The sequence below is a fragment of the Silene latifolia genome, chromosome 11 (assembly GCF_048544455.1).
Source record: "Silene latifolia isolate original U9 population chromosome 11, ASM4854445v1, whole genome shotgun sequence".
Taxonomy (NCBI): domain Eukaryota; kingdom Viridiplantae; phylum Streptophyta; class Magnoliopsida; order Caryophyllales; family Caryophyllaceae; genus Silene; species Silene latifolia.
Window position 1 is genome coordinate 188,961,766 of NC_133536.1, and position 21,251 is coordinate 188,983,016.

General features: G+C 38.0%; 1 protein-coding gene across 2 annotated transcripts; it reads right to left on the reverse strand.

Moving 5' to 3' along the window:
- Nucleotides 1–7,196: 7,196 nt before the first annotated feature.
- On the reverse strand, nt 7,197–17,398 carry LOC141612178 (2-dehydro-3-deoxyphosphooctonate aldolase 1). 2 transcript variants are annotated; one of them, XM_074430898.1, is made up of 2 exons: nt 17,248–17,398; nt 7,197–8,312 (listed from the first exon to the last, which is right to left on the reverse strand). In XM_074430898.1, exon 2 carries the CDS (start codon nt 8,266–8,268, stop codon nt 7,399–7,401), a length of 870 nt encoding a protein of 289 aa, XP_074286999.1. In that variant the 5' UTR covers nt 8,269–8,312; nt 17,248–17,398; the 3' UTR covers nt 7,197–7,398. The 2 variants fall into 2 exon arrangements, with proteins under 2 accessions (XP_074286999.1, XP_074286998.1); XM_074430897.1 differs by lacking the exon at nt 17,248–17,398 and adding an exon at nt 10,333–10,568.
- Between the last annotated feature and the right edge of the window lie 3,853 nt (nt 17,399–21,251).

Here is a 21,251-nt window from a genome sequence, read left to right on the forward strand (position 1 = left end):
TCCTGGCATTCTTGAGACTTTAGGGATCAAGGAGGACATATTTCATATCTTTCAGATTTTGGGTATGGAGGGGTTGTACCATCTGAGGAAGAAATCCTACCCCCACTTGACCTTGGAGTTTTTGAGCTCCTATGTTTATAACAAGAAGGGTAAGACTGTTTCTTTTCGTCTCATGAATGAGGATCATGAGCTTACCCTAGACGAGTTGGCTGACCATTTGGGTCTAGAGGTCGAGGGGGATGGGTACCTTAGTGATGTGGCCAAGAACAGCGGTGCACCCCATTATCTTCCATATTTGACTGGTAGACCTGCCCCTAGTGCCAGTGCCATGCTGATTAATGATGTTCAGCACATTTCCCTTCGTATGTTTCTGAGGATGATGACCTGTTTGTTGTACTCGAGAGATGATGTGAGTAAGCTTAATTCTCACGAGGTCATGTTACTTATGTCTTACCTCAACCTACACCGTCAGAAACCATTCTACTACAGTGCCCCTGGTGTAGTGTGCTCTAGTCTTGAGCGCATGGCCCAGTCAGATACCCGACACATTGCTTGCGGGGTCATAGTGACCCGCCTAGCTCAGCGCCTGACAGATTTTGAGGCCCCACCTCCTGAGGGGAATGAGTATGTAGAGATTGTGCCTACCATGAACGCTCGATGCGGCGTCGAAACAGGATGGTTGAGGAAGATGGATGACGGGTCTTATGCCCGGAGAGTGAGGGGAACTATGTGGATGGTGCTTCCGGACCCAGCTCATCTCCCTGTTGTTGATCATTTGGCTGAGTGGGAGACTTGTGCCATTCCTAGACCTGAGCCCCAGTCCTACCTGATTGACCCACGGATTCTCTTAGACCTACCTGAGCCTGTCACCGTGCCTGAGGGTCAGCAGCAGGCACCTCCCCCACCTCGGGAGCGCCGTGGAGTGAGGCAGTCTAGGGTAGACCCGGTTGTACCTGAGCCCTCTTACTCTGCCCCTGACTCATATCCTTACCACCCTTACCAGTATTCGCCATACCCCACAGTGCATGACCCCAGGATGCAGCCGCATGACCTGGCTGAGCGGATCTCCTCTACTTTGGTGCTCCGCAACCTGCATGAGATGACCCTTAACCAGGGTATAGGGACACAGTTAGCACAACCTGTCTGGTGGAGGGGACCGGGAGTGGATACGGGAGTATTCCACAGCTATGGAGTTGACCCGAGTTACTGGAGACCTCCGGAGGAGACGGAGTTTGGCTACCTTGCGGGACCGTGGGGAGCCAACTCGCGCATCGGCTAGGGGGATTATTCAAAGAGCGACAGCTTTCCAGGAGCGGGGAGTTCAGGTGCAGGTACTTCTGGCGCAGGTGGTGATGATGACATGGAGGAGAGTCCTCGTTATTGATCTTGTGTTGTTAGGGTGTTAGTTTGATTTCTTTGATGTTGGATTTATTTCGTTTATGTTGGATTTAGTATTTCTATTTTGGATGTTGCTTTCGGGATTTATTATCTACTGTTAAATGTCTGTACTCGGCCATAAGGCCGTTAACTATTTACTTATCGTGTGGAGACGAGTTGGATTTCGTTATGTTAGAGACTAGTTGTGTTTGATATGGCTGGGAAGAGTTTGATGCAGGTGATTGGGAATGCTTTATGTGATGTCGTCAAAACGCTCTCTGGCTGCCAAAACTCGACCGAGCATAGTTACTACTCGACCGAGTAGAGCTTACTCGGCCGAGTATACAATTATACTCGACCGAGTAAAGCTTACTAGACCGAGTAGCCTCTCATACTCGGCCGATTAGTGTTGACGCAAAGACCCTGATGTGTAATTGCTATGTGAATTGCATAAGTTATATGAATAAGAGTATGAAGGAGTTTGTTAGTGCCTTATTTTGTTATTTTGTACAATAGTTGTTCAAAAGATTTATTATGATTAGGTCACAGGTACGCGATTGTTGAGATAACCTATTAATTTGTGAATGTTTCGTTATACAACATTGGTTGCTATCCAGGGATTTAATTGTTCAGGGGGAGAAAACCCGAGTCTTTAAATGATGTAGAAAGATAATACAATACCATACAGTGTTGTAACTGCCACTGTACTAGTCTTATGCGTGGATATGTTTGGTGACGGTTATAATCGCCCCAGACGGTTATATACTTCTTAGTTGCTGAAATATTCTGTCTTTACAAGTCGCAAGCGTGTAATGGCATAACGTAAGTGGTGCTACAAAAGTTTATGAGTAATGTCATGTGTGTGTTGGCTTTGGGCACGGGAGGTGGCTAGTGGTGAACTTCGGGGACGAAGTTCCTTTAAGAGGGGAAGAGTAATGTCGCGGAAATAAGTATTTATTTGTGCATTTATGCCTGAAATACGTATTTAATTATACATATAATATTTGGAATCACATGTATGTTATGCATGTTAGCATTCGGAATTTCATTTATGTTTCCTTGAAGTTGTATCCATGTTGTACTCAAATAGTATGAAGATTATACTTTGCACAGGTGTCTCAATTCAATTTATGTGGTACTTGGTATAGGTGTACGGATTGTTCAATTTATGTGGTACTTGGTATAGGTGTACGGATTGTGGTGGTTGAGTACTGTTTTGAGTATTGTGTACTGTTGCGAGTAATGTTTTGCATTTGTGTATGGTTGCTAGTCGTTGTATCGTGGTTAACAAAAGAGTGCATATGAATTCATTGATTTCCGTAAGTATGTGTGGAAGTTGGTGATTAGTATTGTTTGGAAGAGTAGCTTTGATAGGTGATTGTTGTTTGAGTAATGTGGTATGACGGTAATGTCAGGATGGTTTGAGTTTGTGCGGTGCGCCTTCGTGTAAGTGGTTATTGTCACAGTGCGTAACCCTGAAGGGAGTGGCGTGCGGGCTGAACTTCGGGGACGAAGTTCTTTTTAAGGGGGGAAGACTGTAATACCCAGGATATTTAAGAACGCAGTTGACCGACCTTGTTGACCAAACAGACCTTAGGGATGAATGGGTGAGGGATCAGGCTTGTAACATGAGTTTTATAGGATTGTTTACTCGACCTAGCTGAGGCTACTCGGCCGAGTATCACCTATACTCGACCGAGTAGAGCCTACTCGGCCGAGTACTCCCGTACTCGACCGAGTATGGCTGCTGTCGACACGTTAATATAAACGCAAGTTCGCGAGATTCATTTCATTTCTCATTTCCTCGACAGTTTCTCTTTCTTTAACCCTAGCTTATCTCCCTCTCCAATCACCCCATGTCTTCACACTCTAATGTATTTAGCCTAAACCTCCACCATGGGAATGCCGGGATTCGCTGGGGAAGGATGACGTGTGTGGTGGTCGTCTATGTCACCGCCGATGTGTAAGGTTAGGTAAGTCTCTGCCTTGTGTTCTTTTGAGTGATTCTTTGAGTATAGTTGTGTAATAGGAGATGGTTGTCATTGTTAGGATGCTTATTGGAGTCGTGCGTGGCTGTGTATGGAGGTCTTACATGCTTTGCGACGAGGTAGGGTTTCTCCTACTCAGTACTGTTAATTGATTGAGAGTACATATGTTTCATCATTGCTGCTATCTGCTGATCATCGGAGGTTGGGTGTTGTGGTGATGGTGTTGGTGTGGTTGTGTTGTGGCGGTTGTGATGTTGTGACAGCTGTGATGCTGTGTGTGTGTGATTGTGGTGGAGTCACTTGCGGGAGTGGCTTCACACCCTAGTTCGCCCTCCGTGGAACCCGTCACGGGAGGGGATGTGCACATTAAGGGACGGGGATGGTTGTCGCTCGTTAATGAGCTGGACTAGGTGGGATGGGCTGCGGTCACCCACTGGCGGCGAGGATTACCTGTTGCGATGGGTAATCTGGCAGGACTACACCTTTCGGGGCGTAGTCGGTTACTGTGCGAGATAGAGAGACGGGGATAGAGGATGATCAGCTGTTCACGTTGTTGACCTGTCTTACATTTGATTAGTCGGTACTGACTCCGTGTTGTTTTGTGGTATCTGCGGTGATCCATTCGGGGATGGTGAGCAGTTGGTTTAGCAGGTACTGTCGATTGTGGCTACTAGGACTGGAGGGATCGAGTCATCACGCTACCGGTCTATAGATGCAGTATCATGAGTGTTGTAGTTGTACCTTTATTATAAAGACATTGTATTGAGTTGTATTGTATGAGATATATTAACATTTACAATTGTTCTTTTATTGTCTAATTTGATCTACCTCCTCGGGAAACCGAGATGGTGACACCGTCATACACTGGGATGGTCCTTGGTAAGGCGTTCTGGTGTACGGGGGTGTTACACTTTGACTGTTGGTCCTTTTTTCGGTTCGTTTGGTTGTTGGGAGCGTCTCTTGCAGCTTTTGTTATCCCTTGTTATAGTGGGTTGGAAGGCGGTTCTCGTCACTCCTCTGTTTGGTCCTAGTTTAAATTGGTATTCTGTTTTAATCAATACGAGAATGGTGTGTCTGGGTTGTGTCGATATGGGGTGATTCGTGGTTTTGGGTGTGTCGGTTGCGGTGGTTCCTGAGATAAAATGACAGCTTTTCTAAATTGCTTTTATTTTCTTTCCCTCCAAATAATGTCGTTGCATGTGCTAGTAATGACCTATTTGAACTTGGGTGTCCTGTCCTTTAGTTCGTCTGTGATTTCCTCTAGTATTGAAGGTGGTTGCTTTGGCTCAGAATTTGATTGCGGGGCTCTTTGTTATCCTTCTTCACTGCATGTTGTATCTCTCGTTCGGTTGGTCTTACGATCAAAGAAGCCGATCTCTAAGGTGTAGGGGTTTTTACTCCGTCGACGACAGACTTCTTTGTCTTGCCAGTCAATTTGTCTTTCTACGTTCTTTTCGCAAGAGCGTAAGTACACTTTGTTATCGTCTCTCTGCGGCTCGTAGGTATCGACGGTCTTTGGAGGTCAAATATGCTTACGAAGCTGGTCCTTTTGCTCCTGGCCATTCTTCTGTCCGTTACCATCAAGGCTCCGCTGCTATAGTTTATCTTATTGTTGTTGCTCTACCTTTTTATGATTTTTATGCTCTTCTTAGGTATGACTTTGTAGTGCTAGATTTAGCTATCGGGTTTCTGGTGCTACCTAATCGAGTAGCTTACATTGTAACTCGTAGATCATTGTAAGTTATTCTCCTTCCGTTGTCAAAAAAAAAACTTATTTCAGTTTTACTCTTCTCCGCTCAGTTCAATTCAGTTCAGCTCAACTAAATTTACTTTACTTCAATTCAACTGAACCTTAATGGATTTAAATCAAGGCTCAATCGAGTCAATTTGGATTGAATCAGTGTCATAATACTTCGTTAAGTGATTGATCTTCACCCACAATAATAAGAGCTAGTTGAAGAAGAACGTTGGAAGAGGAGACACAAGCGAGTGTGATGGGCCATTGCACGCGCACCAGTGACTACGTTAGAGTTAGGTGAGGCTGAAGAACGTAGTACTCCACTACTAGTAGTATTATACTCCGTAATATAATATAAGGCCATTAAATGATACACGACATCTCATATCCACGTTACCACCAGCCTTAGGTTACTCACTACGGTGCACGTTAACTCTATTTACCATGCTTTTCAGTTTATCTTTTCTGTACCAATCCTACTGAATATCATAATCCTTCCGTCTCAGTCATTTGTTATATATTTCCATTTTAGGATGTATCATTCATTTGTTATCTATTTTTATTTTGGGTAAGTATTGAACAAGTGGGCTAGTGTGTGCAAGTGGACAATACATGCCTTCTTTATTTTATTAAGTCTATTTCACATTTATATTGCAAAATAGAATAGATAACAATTCATTGAGGCCGAGGAAGCATGTATATGACTGTTGTATGGTGCGACAATAAAGAGTAATTATTTTATATTAGAGGATAACACTTTTAGTATATACTCCCTCCTATCCACTCTTTTCTTCCCTATTTCCTAAAACGGATTATTCAGGTTTTCTTCCTCTTTCCTTTTTGAGAAAGTTTTTATTAATATTATACTCTTACCTATTTCCACTCATCAAACCCCACTATATACTTTATTAATATTTAATTCTAATTATTTCTACCTCTCTCCAATAACCAAACCCCACCCATCTCCTTTATTAATATTTAATCATAATTATTCATACCTCTCTCCAATTACCAAACCCACTCATATATTTATCAATATTATACTCTCCACCCTTAATCTCCGTGCCCAAGCCAAAGGGGAAAAAAGGATGGATGGGAGGGAGTATAATTTAAAAAAATGATTACATTTTAATATAAGATGGTCACTTTTTATTATAAGTTTTAACGGTTTTTCCAAAAATCGAATTTTTATGTAAGTTAACGGTTTTGCATGTGTTAACAAGAATTACACCAGATTTTGTAGGTGACAGTCAATCTGCAATGCTCATTAAATGATCATTGCCAATTCATGTGAAAGTTTACAGAATAGCAATAAAAAGTTGTTCTTAATGATCCATCTGTGGCAGGCCTTTTCCGTTGACGTAATAACTACCCCATAAGAGTATAGTTATTAATTATTATTTCTGTAGAACCCTGACTTGCCTCTTTCAATCACCGGAAAGGTTTAGACTGCAAGATCTGCAGCCTGGTCCACCCCAGGAGCGTCAAAAGGAGAAAAGATGAATCAGTCCAGCCCGGTGTGACACGACCAGAGCCACGCCTAAACCAGTCCAATCCGACATGCTGTGGCTATTTGAGATACACTAGTTATTTCCTTACAATTCATACCATAACACAAATATTTGTATAAAATTGCCACGTATTAATGATTTAATGTCGTAATAATATTAACTTATACGGAGTAGATTTGAATAACTGGCGTGCCAATGCAAACTCGATCAGTTTGGACCGGTATCCATATGCTAAGTTCCATTCCACCCGTCCTCCCTTTCCCTCAGCATCATCATATCCAAACAAATCCTAAGGATTTCTTTGGTAGGAGATAAAAATCATTTCAAGGAATTAACTTGCTTCATTTCAAGCACAAATATGAAAGCAACTAAGGTTCACAAGTCACAACTTAAGCAGGTGACAGAAACTTAACAAATACATGATTCTACCATACAAGTCTATAAAGGGATTAGTTCCGAAAACTGTATTCCGGTGAGGCTTTCTGGATTACTATTATACCAATTTCATGGCCTTCTCTATAGCAAACTATACGATCCTAGATCTGACCTTCACCAATCAATAAGGTAACCAACAACTCAAGATAAACAACTCTCATCCCAGCATTGGAAACATTATTTTAAACGCCGACATCTTAACAGGAATACATTATTCACCGCTGGTCCACCAAATCAAATAAACTCATAAACTACTGAATTCTTGAAAGTAACATCACAGATCACACCATCTAAAATTCAAATAAGAAATGAAACAACAGGCTTATGGAATATACCAATGCAATACCTCCTAATCACGGAATGGTGTCAAATCAATTGCAAAACTTCGCTTCCCTTTGCTTACTTTAGCAATAGCAATCAGCTCTTCCAGCAACTCTTCGTAATGGCGAAGAGGCCATTGAGTTGGACCGTCAACCGGTGCACTCAAAGGATCATCATGAACCTCCATGAATATCCCATCCACTCCGACTGCAACTGCTGTCCGTGCAATACATGGGATTAACTCCCGCAACCCTCCACTCGCAACACCGCCTCCCTCTAACTGTTTCCCTGCAGGTTGTTGCAAGGAATGCGTGATATCAGCGACAACTGGGCAATTAGCTTCTCTCATCCATTCTAAATTCCGAGGATCCACAATCAAGTCATTGTACCCAAACATGGTACCTCTCTCACAGACCATGACCTTTTGATTTCCGGCCAATCTGACCTTTTCAGCTGAATTTCTCATCACAGAAGACGCACAAAATTGCCCTTTTTTAATATTGATGATTTTCCCTGTCTTAGCAGCTTCAACAAGGAGGTCTGTTTGGCGGCATAAGAAAGCCGGGATTTGAATAATGTCAGCGACTTTACCCACTGCTTCACACTGACCACTCTCGTGAACATCCGTCACTATGGGGAGGTCATATGCTAGTTTCACCTTTTCTAAGATGGCCAACCCTTCAGCCAGACCAGGTCCCCTGAAGGATTTCGAGGATGTCCTATTAGCTTTGTCGAAACTTGACTTGAACACTAGAGGCAACCCGACCTTTGATGTTATGGCTTTTATATGCTTGGCCATCCGCATTATGTGTTCTTCTGATTCGATCACATTGGGACCCGCCATCACGAAAAACGGTTCAGATGCCTTCAGCTGGTCATACAATGCAGAGGAGTCCATTTTCTCTAGTACCTCCCGTCTCTAAAGTACTGCTGTAACAAAAGCTGCCATTTAATGTAAACGATAAACGAATTAGCAACCCTAATATAGAAGATTCAGGGCCTGCTTAAAATAAGAGTAATAAGTTAACGAGAAAATATAGCTCAAAAGTAAAAGCATTGGGGCTGTAGTGGTGGCTGTGGAAGGCGAATGGGAGGAAAAGAAGGGAAGTAATTGCCCAATAAAGGGAAAATATAGCTACACACCTCACCCCCAAAGTAATACATCGTCGCCAAATAGGGATAACAATTCGCCTACCATTCCTTTCCTTACAATCACCACCATCCCTCTCCCCCTATTTTCTTTTCTTTGACTCCTATTACTTCTAACAAGAATCTTAGGCATATACCTCACAACCAAATGACCCAAACAACTTGTCGAAAATAATTCAAACAACTCGATCACTGTTCGAGTCAGTGGCAGACTGGCGGAGGTACGTCTTACGGTATAAGTCGTGAGAATGGGTAAAAACTTCTTTACCCCATTTTGCTACGAATGACCCTGCTAATTTTGATTGTTGTTCTTGAATTTACATTTATGGTGTCACACCAAATTCTACAGTTATACACGTCCACTAATAGTTCAGTAACAAAATCATGGTACAAATACGAGGAAAGAATAAAGATTTACCCGGAAGAGAGAAACTAAAATATTCAATACATACACATAACCTAAGGTTATTCATCATTTAGTAGAGAAAGAGGGCCTATGGACAAATGGAAATAAATCAGAAGTTTGAATCCCCATCCCCTTTCATCTCGCCTCACCAAAACGATATCAAACCACACCCACAGCCCCCATAAAATCTGAATATACATTTGGACAGTATAATTGCGGCCACAACAAAAATGGAATAAACAGCCTAGTACCAGTATCTGGTGTTCTCTTCACATGACAATCAATCAACAACAACAAATCTTCTGGTAATGTTTGATAAATTTTAACAAAGACGTTTCACAAACATGATAACCTCAAAAAACATTCAAGGGCATCACCAAAATCAACACTCACAATTTTCAGATAAATAATAAACCAAACTGAAATTTGAATACTAGAACAACATTACTCTAGTACCTCAATGGCCCCCGCAATTTACAGGCTAAGAAGGGGTCGGATGTCAGCATCCATACACAGGCCCGGTTCTCAGGGTCGTCTGAAGGGGCGGCGGCCTAGGGCCCAAGCTAAAAAGGGGCCCATTGTTCAGAGTTTTAAAATAATAATAGTGGTAGGAAAAGAAAAAAAATCTAATTTAGTAAAAACAAAGCAATGCTTTTCTAATTTCTCACCCTCTACCCTCTTTTTTTTTTTCTAAGACCCGAATTCCCAACTCTTTTCTTCTTTAATAATTGGAAATTTAGAATTTAAAAACTCATCTTCTAATTCCTAAGCAACGGTTTCTTAATTTCAATGGCCCAAGATATAAGATATATGATCACTGATTGAGTCGATCATAACCTTAAAGCTTTGATTGAGATGGTCTTCCAATGTGATAGGGTGAGGCTCTTGATAAAAGTGAACGCCTTAATTAAGAGTTAATCTTCTTCCACTACCACCACCCTTATTAAACCCAGAAATTAGAATTGAAAAAAAAGTATATAAGTTAAAACAAATAATCTTCTTATTCTTCTACTGGATTTACCCCAAAAGAATAAGAGGACAATTATCTAGAGTAATTAATGTATTTTTTTGTAATTGGAAAGGTATACGCAAAAATAAAATTCAAACACCACTGATTTCACTTGCATTAACTAGCACATGTACATTATCCCTGAAAATCAAATAAGCAAAGCTCAAAGTTTAAAGCATTCATTCATTAACTAGAACACTCTTCGACAAATCATCATCAGTAAAATCAGACGAAACATATGAAATTAAGAACAAATTAATATCAATTGAACAGCAAATTAATACAGTACTAATTTAAGGGCAAATTCGTTTGAATAGAAAACTGAATAGCAAATTCGTATGAGATTCAATTCAAATAAGCATATGAAATTAAAAACAATAAAAAGATTAAAATCATACTTATTAAATAATTGATGGATTCAAAATAGGAATAAAAAAAGAGGGATTTATCCTTCTTGCTGGTCGTCGTCTTCGCCGGTCACTATCGTCGTCGGCTGCCGTATAATCTCAGTTTATGGTTAGAGGTGCGTTTAGGGTTAGAGCCTAGAGGTGGGTTTTGGCCTTTGAGTTCAACTGTTCAAGGAAAGAATTGGGATTTTGGTAAAGAAAGACAGTAAAATAGGAGTCCATATTCGAGTCCATACTTAGTACATTGATCATTTGGTTGAGATTGTTTTCTCCAAACCTCTAACGGTCCTACATTTATTCATAAATATTCATAAAAAGTAAAGGTAAAATGAAAGTTAGAATGGAAGTTATTATTAAACCTGCCTGCTAAAGGTCGTCGACAATTTACTAATTATCGTCGACAATTTTAATGAACTTCCAAAACTACCCCTCCCTCACACCCCCTTTATATTTTTTCCGTCTTGTTTTGTTTTCGTAAAAAAATAATTAATAATTACTAATAAACCCCGTTCGGGGATAGTTCGTTTTATTTTAATTTTTTAATTTATTGAAACTTATTTTAATTAGCGATTATCGATCCACGCACCCAAAACTAATTTAAGACGGAAAGTAATAATTTTTTTTAAAAAAAAATTGTTGAAAAAGGGTCTGGATGAAGAAATTTTCAGTCCAGACCAAGGTCCGGACAAAGAAAATTTTCGTCCAGACCATGGTCCAGACAAAAATATTTTTCGTCCAGACCCAGGTCCAGACGGAAAATATTTTCGTCCGGACCAGTCCCGCATTTAAAAATATTTTCGTCCGGAAAAAAAAAAAAAAAAAAAAAAAATCCGGACGAAAATATTTTTCGCCTGGACTGCTTCTGACGAAAATATTTTCCGTCCTGGACCTGGTCCGGGACGAAAAATATTTTTGTCCGGGACCATGGTCCTGACGAAAATTTTCTTTGTCCTGGACCTTGGTCTAGACGAAAATGTTTTTCGTCCGAATTTTTTTTTTGAAAAAAATTCATTTTCTCGACTTAGATTAATTTTTGGTGCGTGTCGATAATCGCTAAGTTCTCGTTCATGTTGTTAATTACAAATCCCGCTTTTTTTTTTTTTTGAAAAACCGTCTTTTTTTTTGTTTGAAAGATTTTAGTGAGACGTTAGTGAGACGGAAATTGACTTGTGTTTTAGTGAGACGAAAATTGCATTTTAGTGAGACGGAAATGGAGTTATGTTATGGAGGGCAAACTTGGAAATTTACATTAAATGTCGACGATAATTAGTAAATTGTCGACGATATATAGCAGGACCCTTATTAAATGGGGTTGAGAGAAGGAAAGGGAGAGGATCATAATCTAGCAGGACCCTTATTAAATGGGGTTGAGAGAAGGAAAGGGAGAGGATCATAATCTAGAAAATAGAACCATGTGTTACTTAGAGCTGATCATATGGCCCAAGCCCGCTAGCCCCATTCGACCAGCCCGATTTTTCCCCAAGCTTGGGCCTCGATTTTAGGCCCGAAAAGCCAACGGCTCAAAGCCCATGGCCCGATTCAATATAATAGGGCCGGGTTGGGCCGTCGTTATGCCCGGATTTTGATCCGGCCCGGCCCAAACATTGCAAAATTTACGAATATGTAAAATTTAAGAATGTTAATAACCATTTAGTAAAATAATTAAACAATCAATTGTTGTATTGTAAATAAGTCGTAGTCACTTGTTTACATGTATTCGTTTCATAAGGCTTGGTATTTTCCTTTACTAGTATTTAAATGATAAAAAGTGAGTTAATGATTTTGTATCACACTAGTGCCGATAAATTCTTTACCATTATCGGCGTGTTAAGTCAATGTTTTTTAGCCTAAAAAACAACAAATATCAAATCAATTACAACACTACAACAACATACAGTAAGTACCACACTAAAATATATTATTACACTACTAAAAATTCTGCATTTAGTTTGTATGAGTCACCTCTATCAGTAGGTTCATAAAAGGTACATTAGGTTACTACTTAATTGACAATACTTGAAAAAATCACATAATTCTATACGAAAATTTTGATAACAAATACACAAAGTATCTAACTTCATAATGTGGATTTCTAAACTTATTTCAAGAGAAAAAATTAAATTTAGTATTTTAGCCCGAATTGGCTCGAAAGCCCGCTTTAACCCCGGACGGGCCAGGTTTGGGTCGATGAAATAGGCCCGCACTTGTAGCCCGACCCGCACACTTGGGCTTAATTTTGCCCGAACTCTGATTGCTTACGGTTTATGCCCATTAATTTTTGCTTAAGGAGCCCTTTTTTTTAAAAAAAAAAAATATTAATTCTTTTATAAAACGTTTTTACAGAGTGTGAGGTTAAGACGGTGAAGGACTAAGAAAAGAGTAATTGTGTGTATTTTTAGGTTTTTTATTAGGCGGGTCAAATTAAATAGGTTTTGTAGATTGTAGTTGGTAAAGGGTTAGTATATTTGGGTCGTGCGAATTTTGCTCGAACTCTTATTGCTTACGGCTTATGCCCATTAATTTTCGCTTAAGGAGCCCATTTTTTTTTAAAATATTAATTCTTTTATAAAACGTTTTTACACATGCATTAATAAAAAAACCATGTATAACTTTAACTTCATAAAACTTTCATTACTTAACATGGTTGAGTGATAAGCGCATCAATGTAGTTTGTGGATGGTTTTACAATGACTTACTGTAAGACATTTTATAAGAAACTTACTCTTTTTTTATAAAAAAAAATTTAGAGTGGACCTAAATACACTATCAAAATGTCCTGGGACACTCTCTTTATGTTTCATATGACTGATTTGCTCTTTAACTTCCAAACTCTCGAATGCAGTTATTATAATAAAATCAGGGGTATTTTCGTCCATTACTTATAATTGGAGTGTCCCAAGAGATTTTGTGAATGTATTTATTTGCACTCAAAATTTATTAGAATGTATATGTATATCCTATGAGCATAAGACTATCGCCTTAGACCGGGTTATACGGGATAAACCATAATACAAGTAAGGTTATAAATGTTAGATAAAACTAAAGTTTTAAGTGTATTTGTAATTTATAAGTACTACAATTAATTATTCTTTCAGTTAGATTATATAAATACTAATGTATTTTATTAATATTAGTGACTTATATGTTCTATAATTACATTTAAGACAACTTATGATAAGTGCATATTTTATATATTTTCACCCTCTATATTAGCTCCATTTTACATGTCATTTAGCACTTATCATAGTGTTTTGAGCTAATGTTTGTTATTCTAGTTGCAATTGTTTGTTTCCACATGTTTTGTAGGAGTTTAAGCTTTTATGCGCTAAAATCCATTAAAGTTGCAAGCTAGAATGCAAGCAAAGTCAAGCCCAAAATGGAAGTCCAACTTAAAGGTGAAAGCATTGGATGTTAAGGAGCTTTGGATGCTAAGAATATAGAGCATTATCGGGTGATTAAGGAGCATTAAAGCACAAACATAGAGATTCCTCAAGCAATTAAGTGAGGAATTAAGAGAAATTAACCCAGAAGACTACGCCCCCGATCGGGGCTGGCAACCCCGATCGGGGTTGGCTGTTTGTTGATTGCTTATGTTTCTTTTGCCTCCCCTATATATAGGAGAGGCATTTCATAGCTAGAGGGCATCTAATTTTCTTACGTCTCACATACTTTTCATAGCCTTAAGCATTATAATTTCTCTCAATAGTTTTCATATTAGTTTACAATTTTGTTAAGCTTGTAGTTCTTAAACATTTTGTTCTTAATATATTTCAAGCATTTGGTTCTATTTGTTCTTCCATACAAGTTCATCTCTATTAAGATATTTCTAATTCTAGTTTGCAATTTTACATTTCTATTTTAGTTTACACATAGTTTTAATTAAAGTACTTTATCTAGATTACATTAGCATTATTTCTTTTACATGTTATATCACCTAATTTATATAAATCATACAATCATGTTTAGCATTTCTTACAATATAGTTTGCAATTTACATTCTAATATGAGTAGCCAAATTTCCTAGTCTAAGGGCTAGGGGAGCCATGCAAAATCAAATATGTAACATGTTAAAATAGGTTGATAATAATATTGTTCAATTGTTTCTATCACATGTTTGCACCATAATGTTTAATCCTTGTTTAAGGCCTTATTCATAGATTAAGTTTGTTCATTCATTCTAAAAGTCGAGAGGCATGGAATCAAATTAGACAAAACATTTGTAGTAGGACGACCTAGTTATGGACGAAAGTTTCTCTAGGACCCGGTCTATGGTTGATACTAATGCCGTAAGGTGGGTATCTCTAAGTCTAAGCAATTGACAATGTTATTAATACCGAGTTCGACATAATTATATATTTACCTTGCATGTGTGACCCGACCCCTTAGACTCCTTTTTATTATATAATTTACACCATAGTTTTTGTTAGTCACCAAACAAACAAACCAAACCAAAAACGAAATCGATCTTGATAGAAATCTTCCCATAGCATTTCACAACGTAATTCCCGTTTCCTTGTGTTCGACCCCTATTGCTAAATTCATTTGTTGTTTAGGGTATTTATCTTTGCATAGGTACACGATAAGCCTATCAACTTACATTAACGGGTTACTTCGGGGTCCCATGTCAATATTCGCTGGACTTAACCACGAAAAAGACAGGTTGAATCTAAAGGAAACTAAGTAAACGGGTTACTTCAGCCCGACTGGTTTATATAAAAATTCGATGGACTTAACCTCAGAAAACACTAGCCGGGGTCAAGTCAAATTTTTACAGGTATATCATAGATGCTTTAATGTTTGACCTTAGAATTTATAATTTTTTTAAAAATTACCCCAATTCATTTAATTCATATTTCTCGATTTTTATTTAGCCTCTCAATCACCATGTCAAGTAGGAACTCAAACTGAGATTTCAAGAGGACAAATCATTAGACAATTAAACCTAATGCGTCTTATATCCTAATTTTGTTGACTTCTAAATGCAAATATAATTTATACTTCAAATCTAAATTCTTAAATATGACTTTATACAAAAGTTACGTGTTATGATTTTTTTAAAATAATGATGTTTGAAGTGCATATCCGTGCAATTTTCACTAATTAACAATCGAAACTAAACAAAAAAGGGTTAATTTTTTAAATTTAAACGTGCACGGAAGAAAATCATTTTAAACTTGCACGAGTTCTACAAACGTAAATGAGTTTGACTAAATAAAAAATAGGTTTAACAATTTGCACGGGTACGCAACTATTTAGGGAGTTTCACTTTTACTAATTTTGTTTTATTTATCTGAATACTTTTATTTGATATGTAAGTCGGGTTTTTAAAGTCTCTGCCTAACAAGACAAAGTATTGACTCAAATTTAACTACCAAGAAAATATATCATACATACTGTAATAACTACATACCCAATTGACCCTAATGCATTATTTACTTTAATTGCAAATATAAATTGTAAGTAAAAAAATAAAAAAAACTTAAATATGACTTTAGAAATCAAATATTACCATTGTAATTTAAAATTGTTGAACAAAAAGTAAAAACACGTATTACTTTATTTTAAAAATTTCTTTTTAAGATAATTAACTTTAAAAGGAGATAATTAACTATTATATATTACTTGTCGATATTAATTGTCGGGCGGTTAATTATATTTAATAATCAACTTTAAAAAGAGATAATTAACAAAAAGTAAAATATTTATTATTATATATATTACTTGTTGAGTTGTTGGTATTAATTGTCGGGCAGTTAATTTTATTAAGAGAGAGGATATTGAGCTTTTATGTTTATATGATTGTATCGAAAATAACATAGAATATACGAGTAATCTGTGAATATTTTTTTTTCTAATTTTTAGAATATAACATAAATATAGACAAAACTTTCGTATACAAATTGTATACTTTTTTTATCAATAAATCTTGATAAAACATTATTCAGTCAGAACTTTGAGCATTTTTTGTAAAAATCTTCATTCATTATTTAGATTTTACAAATAAAATTAATGAGTAGATCCGTGTAATTTTTGCACAGGTTAAAGTTAGTAAAAGGTAAACAAATGACCAGAACGGAGGGAGTATAATAAATAAAGACAAAATATTGAAGACAAACAACAATAATAACAAAAATCGTGGCAAAAGACTAATAAACGTAACAATATTCATAGCAAAATATTAATAATTTGTGATAAAGTTTACTAAATTGTGGTCATAAACATAACATATGTTTGGCGATATATTATGGCAATATACCTATTGATTAATAAAAGTTTTTTTTTCTTACGAGTCTTTTTTTCCCTCAAGGCCCAATGATCGCGAATCCGGGTTTACAAAACACCATCAACGTAAAAACATAGATAGTCCCGTGAATTTCACTGGTAATAGAACTAGTGCCTTAAAGAAAATGATCATATATTGTATTTTTTAAAAGGGGCCCTAATCTACACTTTTGCCTAGGGTCCTACAAAACTCAGGACCGGGCCTGTCCATACATGATACACCCTTAGTCTCATACCCTTGTGTTAGCAAGGCATTTTCCGAATCAAATTCGAATACCACAATTAATAAATAAAGCATAAAATCAAGATTAAAACTGTAATGATGAAGACAAAAACAAAGGAGGAATGTGGATGAGAACTTTGAAATTGACCAGAAATTGTAACACTTTGATCCATTTTTCCCAATATTAATTGGATCAAAGTTCCACTTTTCAAATTTTATGAGATAAAAATAATGATTTTTTTTTTGTTTTTTTTTTTGTGCGAATGATTTTATTTTAGTGGTGGCAATTATAATGTCCAAACAAGTTGCGGTATTTTATGTGCCATAGGGAAACAAGATGATGAGAAATTAAAAGCTGAGATGAATAAAGAGAGTAACAAACTAACAATGTAGGAAGATACCTGAGTGAGTGAGTGAGTGTTGTTGAGATCGTCCTCACTCCCTTAACAAGTTAGTAGAACAATAATTCTACGCTTTCCAGGGGCAGGGGCATATATATTTTGGATCGCGACTGTCGGTTGCTTTCTTTTCATTTATTTATTTTTTTTAAAGAAAATGACTAGGATAGCTAAGCAATTACTCCCTTTATTCAACTCCACTTTGCAAATATTCCTTTTCGTCGTAGTTGCTCATTCATGGACGAACATTACTCTTTTATGGATTTTTTGCCATTAGTTTTACATATCTTACCCTCCCCCAAAAAAACAAAATAGACAAACTCTCTCTAATTCTCCCTCAGAAAATTTATCAAATTCATCAAATTACTCAATTATGAACGCTAATTCTCATGTCGATCACACAATAATTCTAATTTATTAAGTTTATTAACTATGCTATAATCCGTATCAAATTAAGAAGATTCAATTATTTCAGACTAATGAAACTAGGGTTGAAGAAATTATTTTCAAAAAAAGTATGTGTGTCGGTGTCTAACGTCGTTTGGCGGCCGGCTGTGGTGATAGGCGAGGGGGGAGGGGGGGCGAGGGGGGCTTGAGGTGGTGGTTGTGACTTACAGAGGTCCGGCCGTCTGAAGTCTAACGTCATGTTGTATTCGGCAACTATCAAAATCATCAGTTAGTCTTGCTGAAGACGGGTCGAAGCAAGTGACGGGTAATGCCACTCACAAAACGGATAGGGGGGACAATGTGGGGGCACCCCCATGTGCTTCCCTCTCTCCTCTATTTGGGTCATTTGTGAGAGGAAATGGTATCCGTCACTCCAAAGTGACGGATACGTGCCGTCTTCAATGAGATTTTGTGCAAAATCATATGCACTTTGATATTCAGCACTTGATTTCTTTATTTACTTTTAATTGTGCCCAACATGGCAACATGGACAAGGTTAGTCTGATTTATCAGTTATTGATATTTGCATGTTGTGATGTGTGGTATCGCTGCGGTTCATATAAAAAATTTCAACTTATGTTTCTGATTTAGTTCTCTTACATTTTTCTTTGCTTTACAAACATAATTACGGAGTATTAGACGATCTACTTGGCTATTAATTTGCATGAATGAGTGGAACAGGGAGGAGGTGGAATTTGAGAGAAAAATTGGATATAGAGAGAGAAAATTGAAATTGAGGGAGTTGAAATAAAAGGGGTAAAATGGTCATTTACGTCCATGAAGAGTAAAACCCGTCCATGAATGAACACCTTTCTTTTTCGCCCATTCAACTTCACTTTACATGTTTCCTTATTTGGCTAAGAAAATGACAATTCTATCCTATTGAAAATCTATATTTACAAAAAAAATCATACATACCCCGCACTAATCCACCATAAAACCCCACCTTCATATTTTTTAAATATTTTTAACCTCTCCATTTGTGGACATGGCCCACTTGCAGGCCCGCTTCGATCTGCGGACGTACAACGGTCTTTTTTGAAAGCCACGCTCGGCGGCGTAAAAATGCTTTCGACCGGATCGTTTTAGATCGGTCGGTTTCGTCTCGGTAAGGGTCTCGAAACGATTAGAGATGTTCGGAGTCGCCACCAAGCATTTGTGGGATGCTTGGAACCCGTTCGAAATTCACTTTATACCTCGGTCAAATCAAAGCACAAAGCAGCGTTTGACATAGGTACTAAAGATAAGGAAATCATCCATCTTTAGCATCCTATCTCTAGAATGACTCTCGTACGCCCTGGATAAGGTCGTCCACTATCCAAAGTTTCTGAGTAAGAGGTGAAGGTACGTATTGGGAAGCCCTTTAATCAGACACCCAATCCCGCCGCGTGCGCGCCTCTACTGATCGATCTTGGTTGGTTGAATGCAAAAGTTGATAAAACGGTTTAAATGCATGAATGCGCATCCAATAATTTAAACCTAACATGTGAGAGCTTTCTAAGTCGGTTGATTTAATCCAAGTATCAAGTATAAGATGTCGAGTTGGATTAATGGTTGATTTGCATGTAAGACGAAAATTAAACATCCATTTACCGTATTAGGTTTAGGGTGCATAACGTGATCCATTTGTCTTAGTAAGGCATTTTGCAAATATGATTTTGAATAATCAAATAGTCGTCTGGTCCGTCCTGTATTCGGATTAACCGTAATCGGGATCGTCCTAGACTAATGCTGGAAAGGGAACAGGCCCTGTACCAGACGGCTACATGAGGCGCGAGCCAGCCGGTGATACAAGGGGCCTCCCCCTGGTTCTGAAAATGAGAAATAGAGGGCCTGTTTAGGCGCGGGTTAGCCCACGGTTTATGTGCCGTGTTCTGACTTTTAGAAAACGTTATAAAACGTGTTGAAAATGGGTATTTGAACCCGGTTTGATTTGAAGGGGTCGTTTAGACCGCATTTGTTGATTTGAAGAACTAGACTCGAATAATCATCATTATTTTGATAATATTCGGTGTCGGGTTCGATTTGACAAACTTGACATGAATAGTTTTGAAAATAATTATGGACTAATTGTTTTAAGTCCGTTTGAATGTAATTAGTCGATACTCATCATCGTACCCGGGTTAAAATCCGGCATGGTATGTAGAACCAAGGATGACTTTGTGTTGGTGACTAATATGCTTATTTGAAAATGTAAAGAAATGAAATAAAAGGTTTTAAAATACCTTTTAAATGTCATTAACCAAATATTATATCCAAAACACGGATTTAACCGTCATGGTATGAGGAACCAAGGGTGAAAAATACTTTATGGTTAAAACAAATGAAGTGAAATAAAAAGGGCTTGGAAATATTTGAAATGGTGAAAACCGATTACAAATATGAAAATGGATTAAAGGGAAATGACGAGAACAAACACGGTTGATCTCTGGTCTGAACACCCTATTTAGGCGCGGGTAAGCTGGCGACTTAAGGGGCTTCTGCCTCAGACCAAAAATCAGTTTTGGCTCGTTTATTCCATGTTTTGGACCATGTTATGCATATTTTAGCATGTTATAGTCATGAAACAAATGAAAACATAATAAAAGAGGATTTTTACACCCTCGTACTTACATGTTTGGTTATGGCGAGTGACCGACGTAAGTGTAACAACTCGTTTGATCGGAAAAAACTCGGTTTAAAACCGTTTTGGTAAGTAAAAATAGTGTTTTAAGTTTAGTGACGGTGTAGGGGTCGAAGTGGTCGGACAAGTGATTTAATGCACGATGACGGTACCAAACAATGTGTAAGGCTTGTATTTACGATCGGTAGGTCGTAAATACGCGTCGGATTCTGACTTAAGAAGTCGAGTCGAGAATTTTAAGGGAGAAAAGAGGGGGCGAACACTCGCGTAAGTCTCAAATGGAGGGCATTTGAGGGGTATTTATAGGGAAATGAGTGGTTGTGTGAGTTTTGAGCGACGTGGCCACTTGGGCTGCTCAAAGAGGCGCGAGCCACGTCGCGGTTCTTCGAGTTGTCTTGTCGCTTTCACAACAAACGCAATCATGATTTGTTCTATCCTAGGTTTTGTAGTCACATGTTTGGTACTTGACCAACATGAATCCGGGAAAACTTAGGGTAGAAGGTTTGAAATATTTTGTTTTTGGTGGTTGACTCGGTTTGACTCGTTGTTGGAGTCCGGATTTGAATTTTGAGTCGGTTTTTGGTCCGGTGTCGGTTTTGACTCTAGTTAGTGTCATTGCGACCCCGTCGTCGTGCATTAAACACTCCAGGTATTTTTGAATTTTTTTGAAATGTTTTATTTTCGAAATCATTTTAAGTTTTCCGACGTAAAGTTGTACACAAACTGTCGATCAAACGCCGCGATTCCAAAACATGTTATAGTCCGATAATCATCGGGTGTTTATTGGAGTCTCAGCAGATACTGGGTATCTACAGAGCCCCCTTTTTTACTGAGGCTTGGACAGGGCGAAAGTCAAAGTAGAGCCCCCAGGTCAATCGAAGATTACAACCTGGAGACCCAAGCGACGTCGAGGCGGCTCGAAAGGATTCGGGCCAAG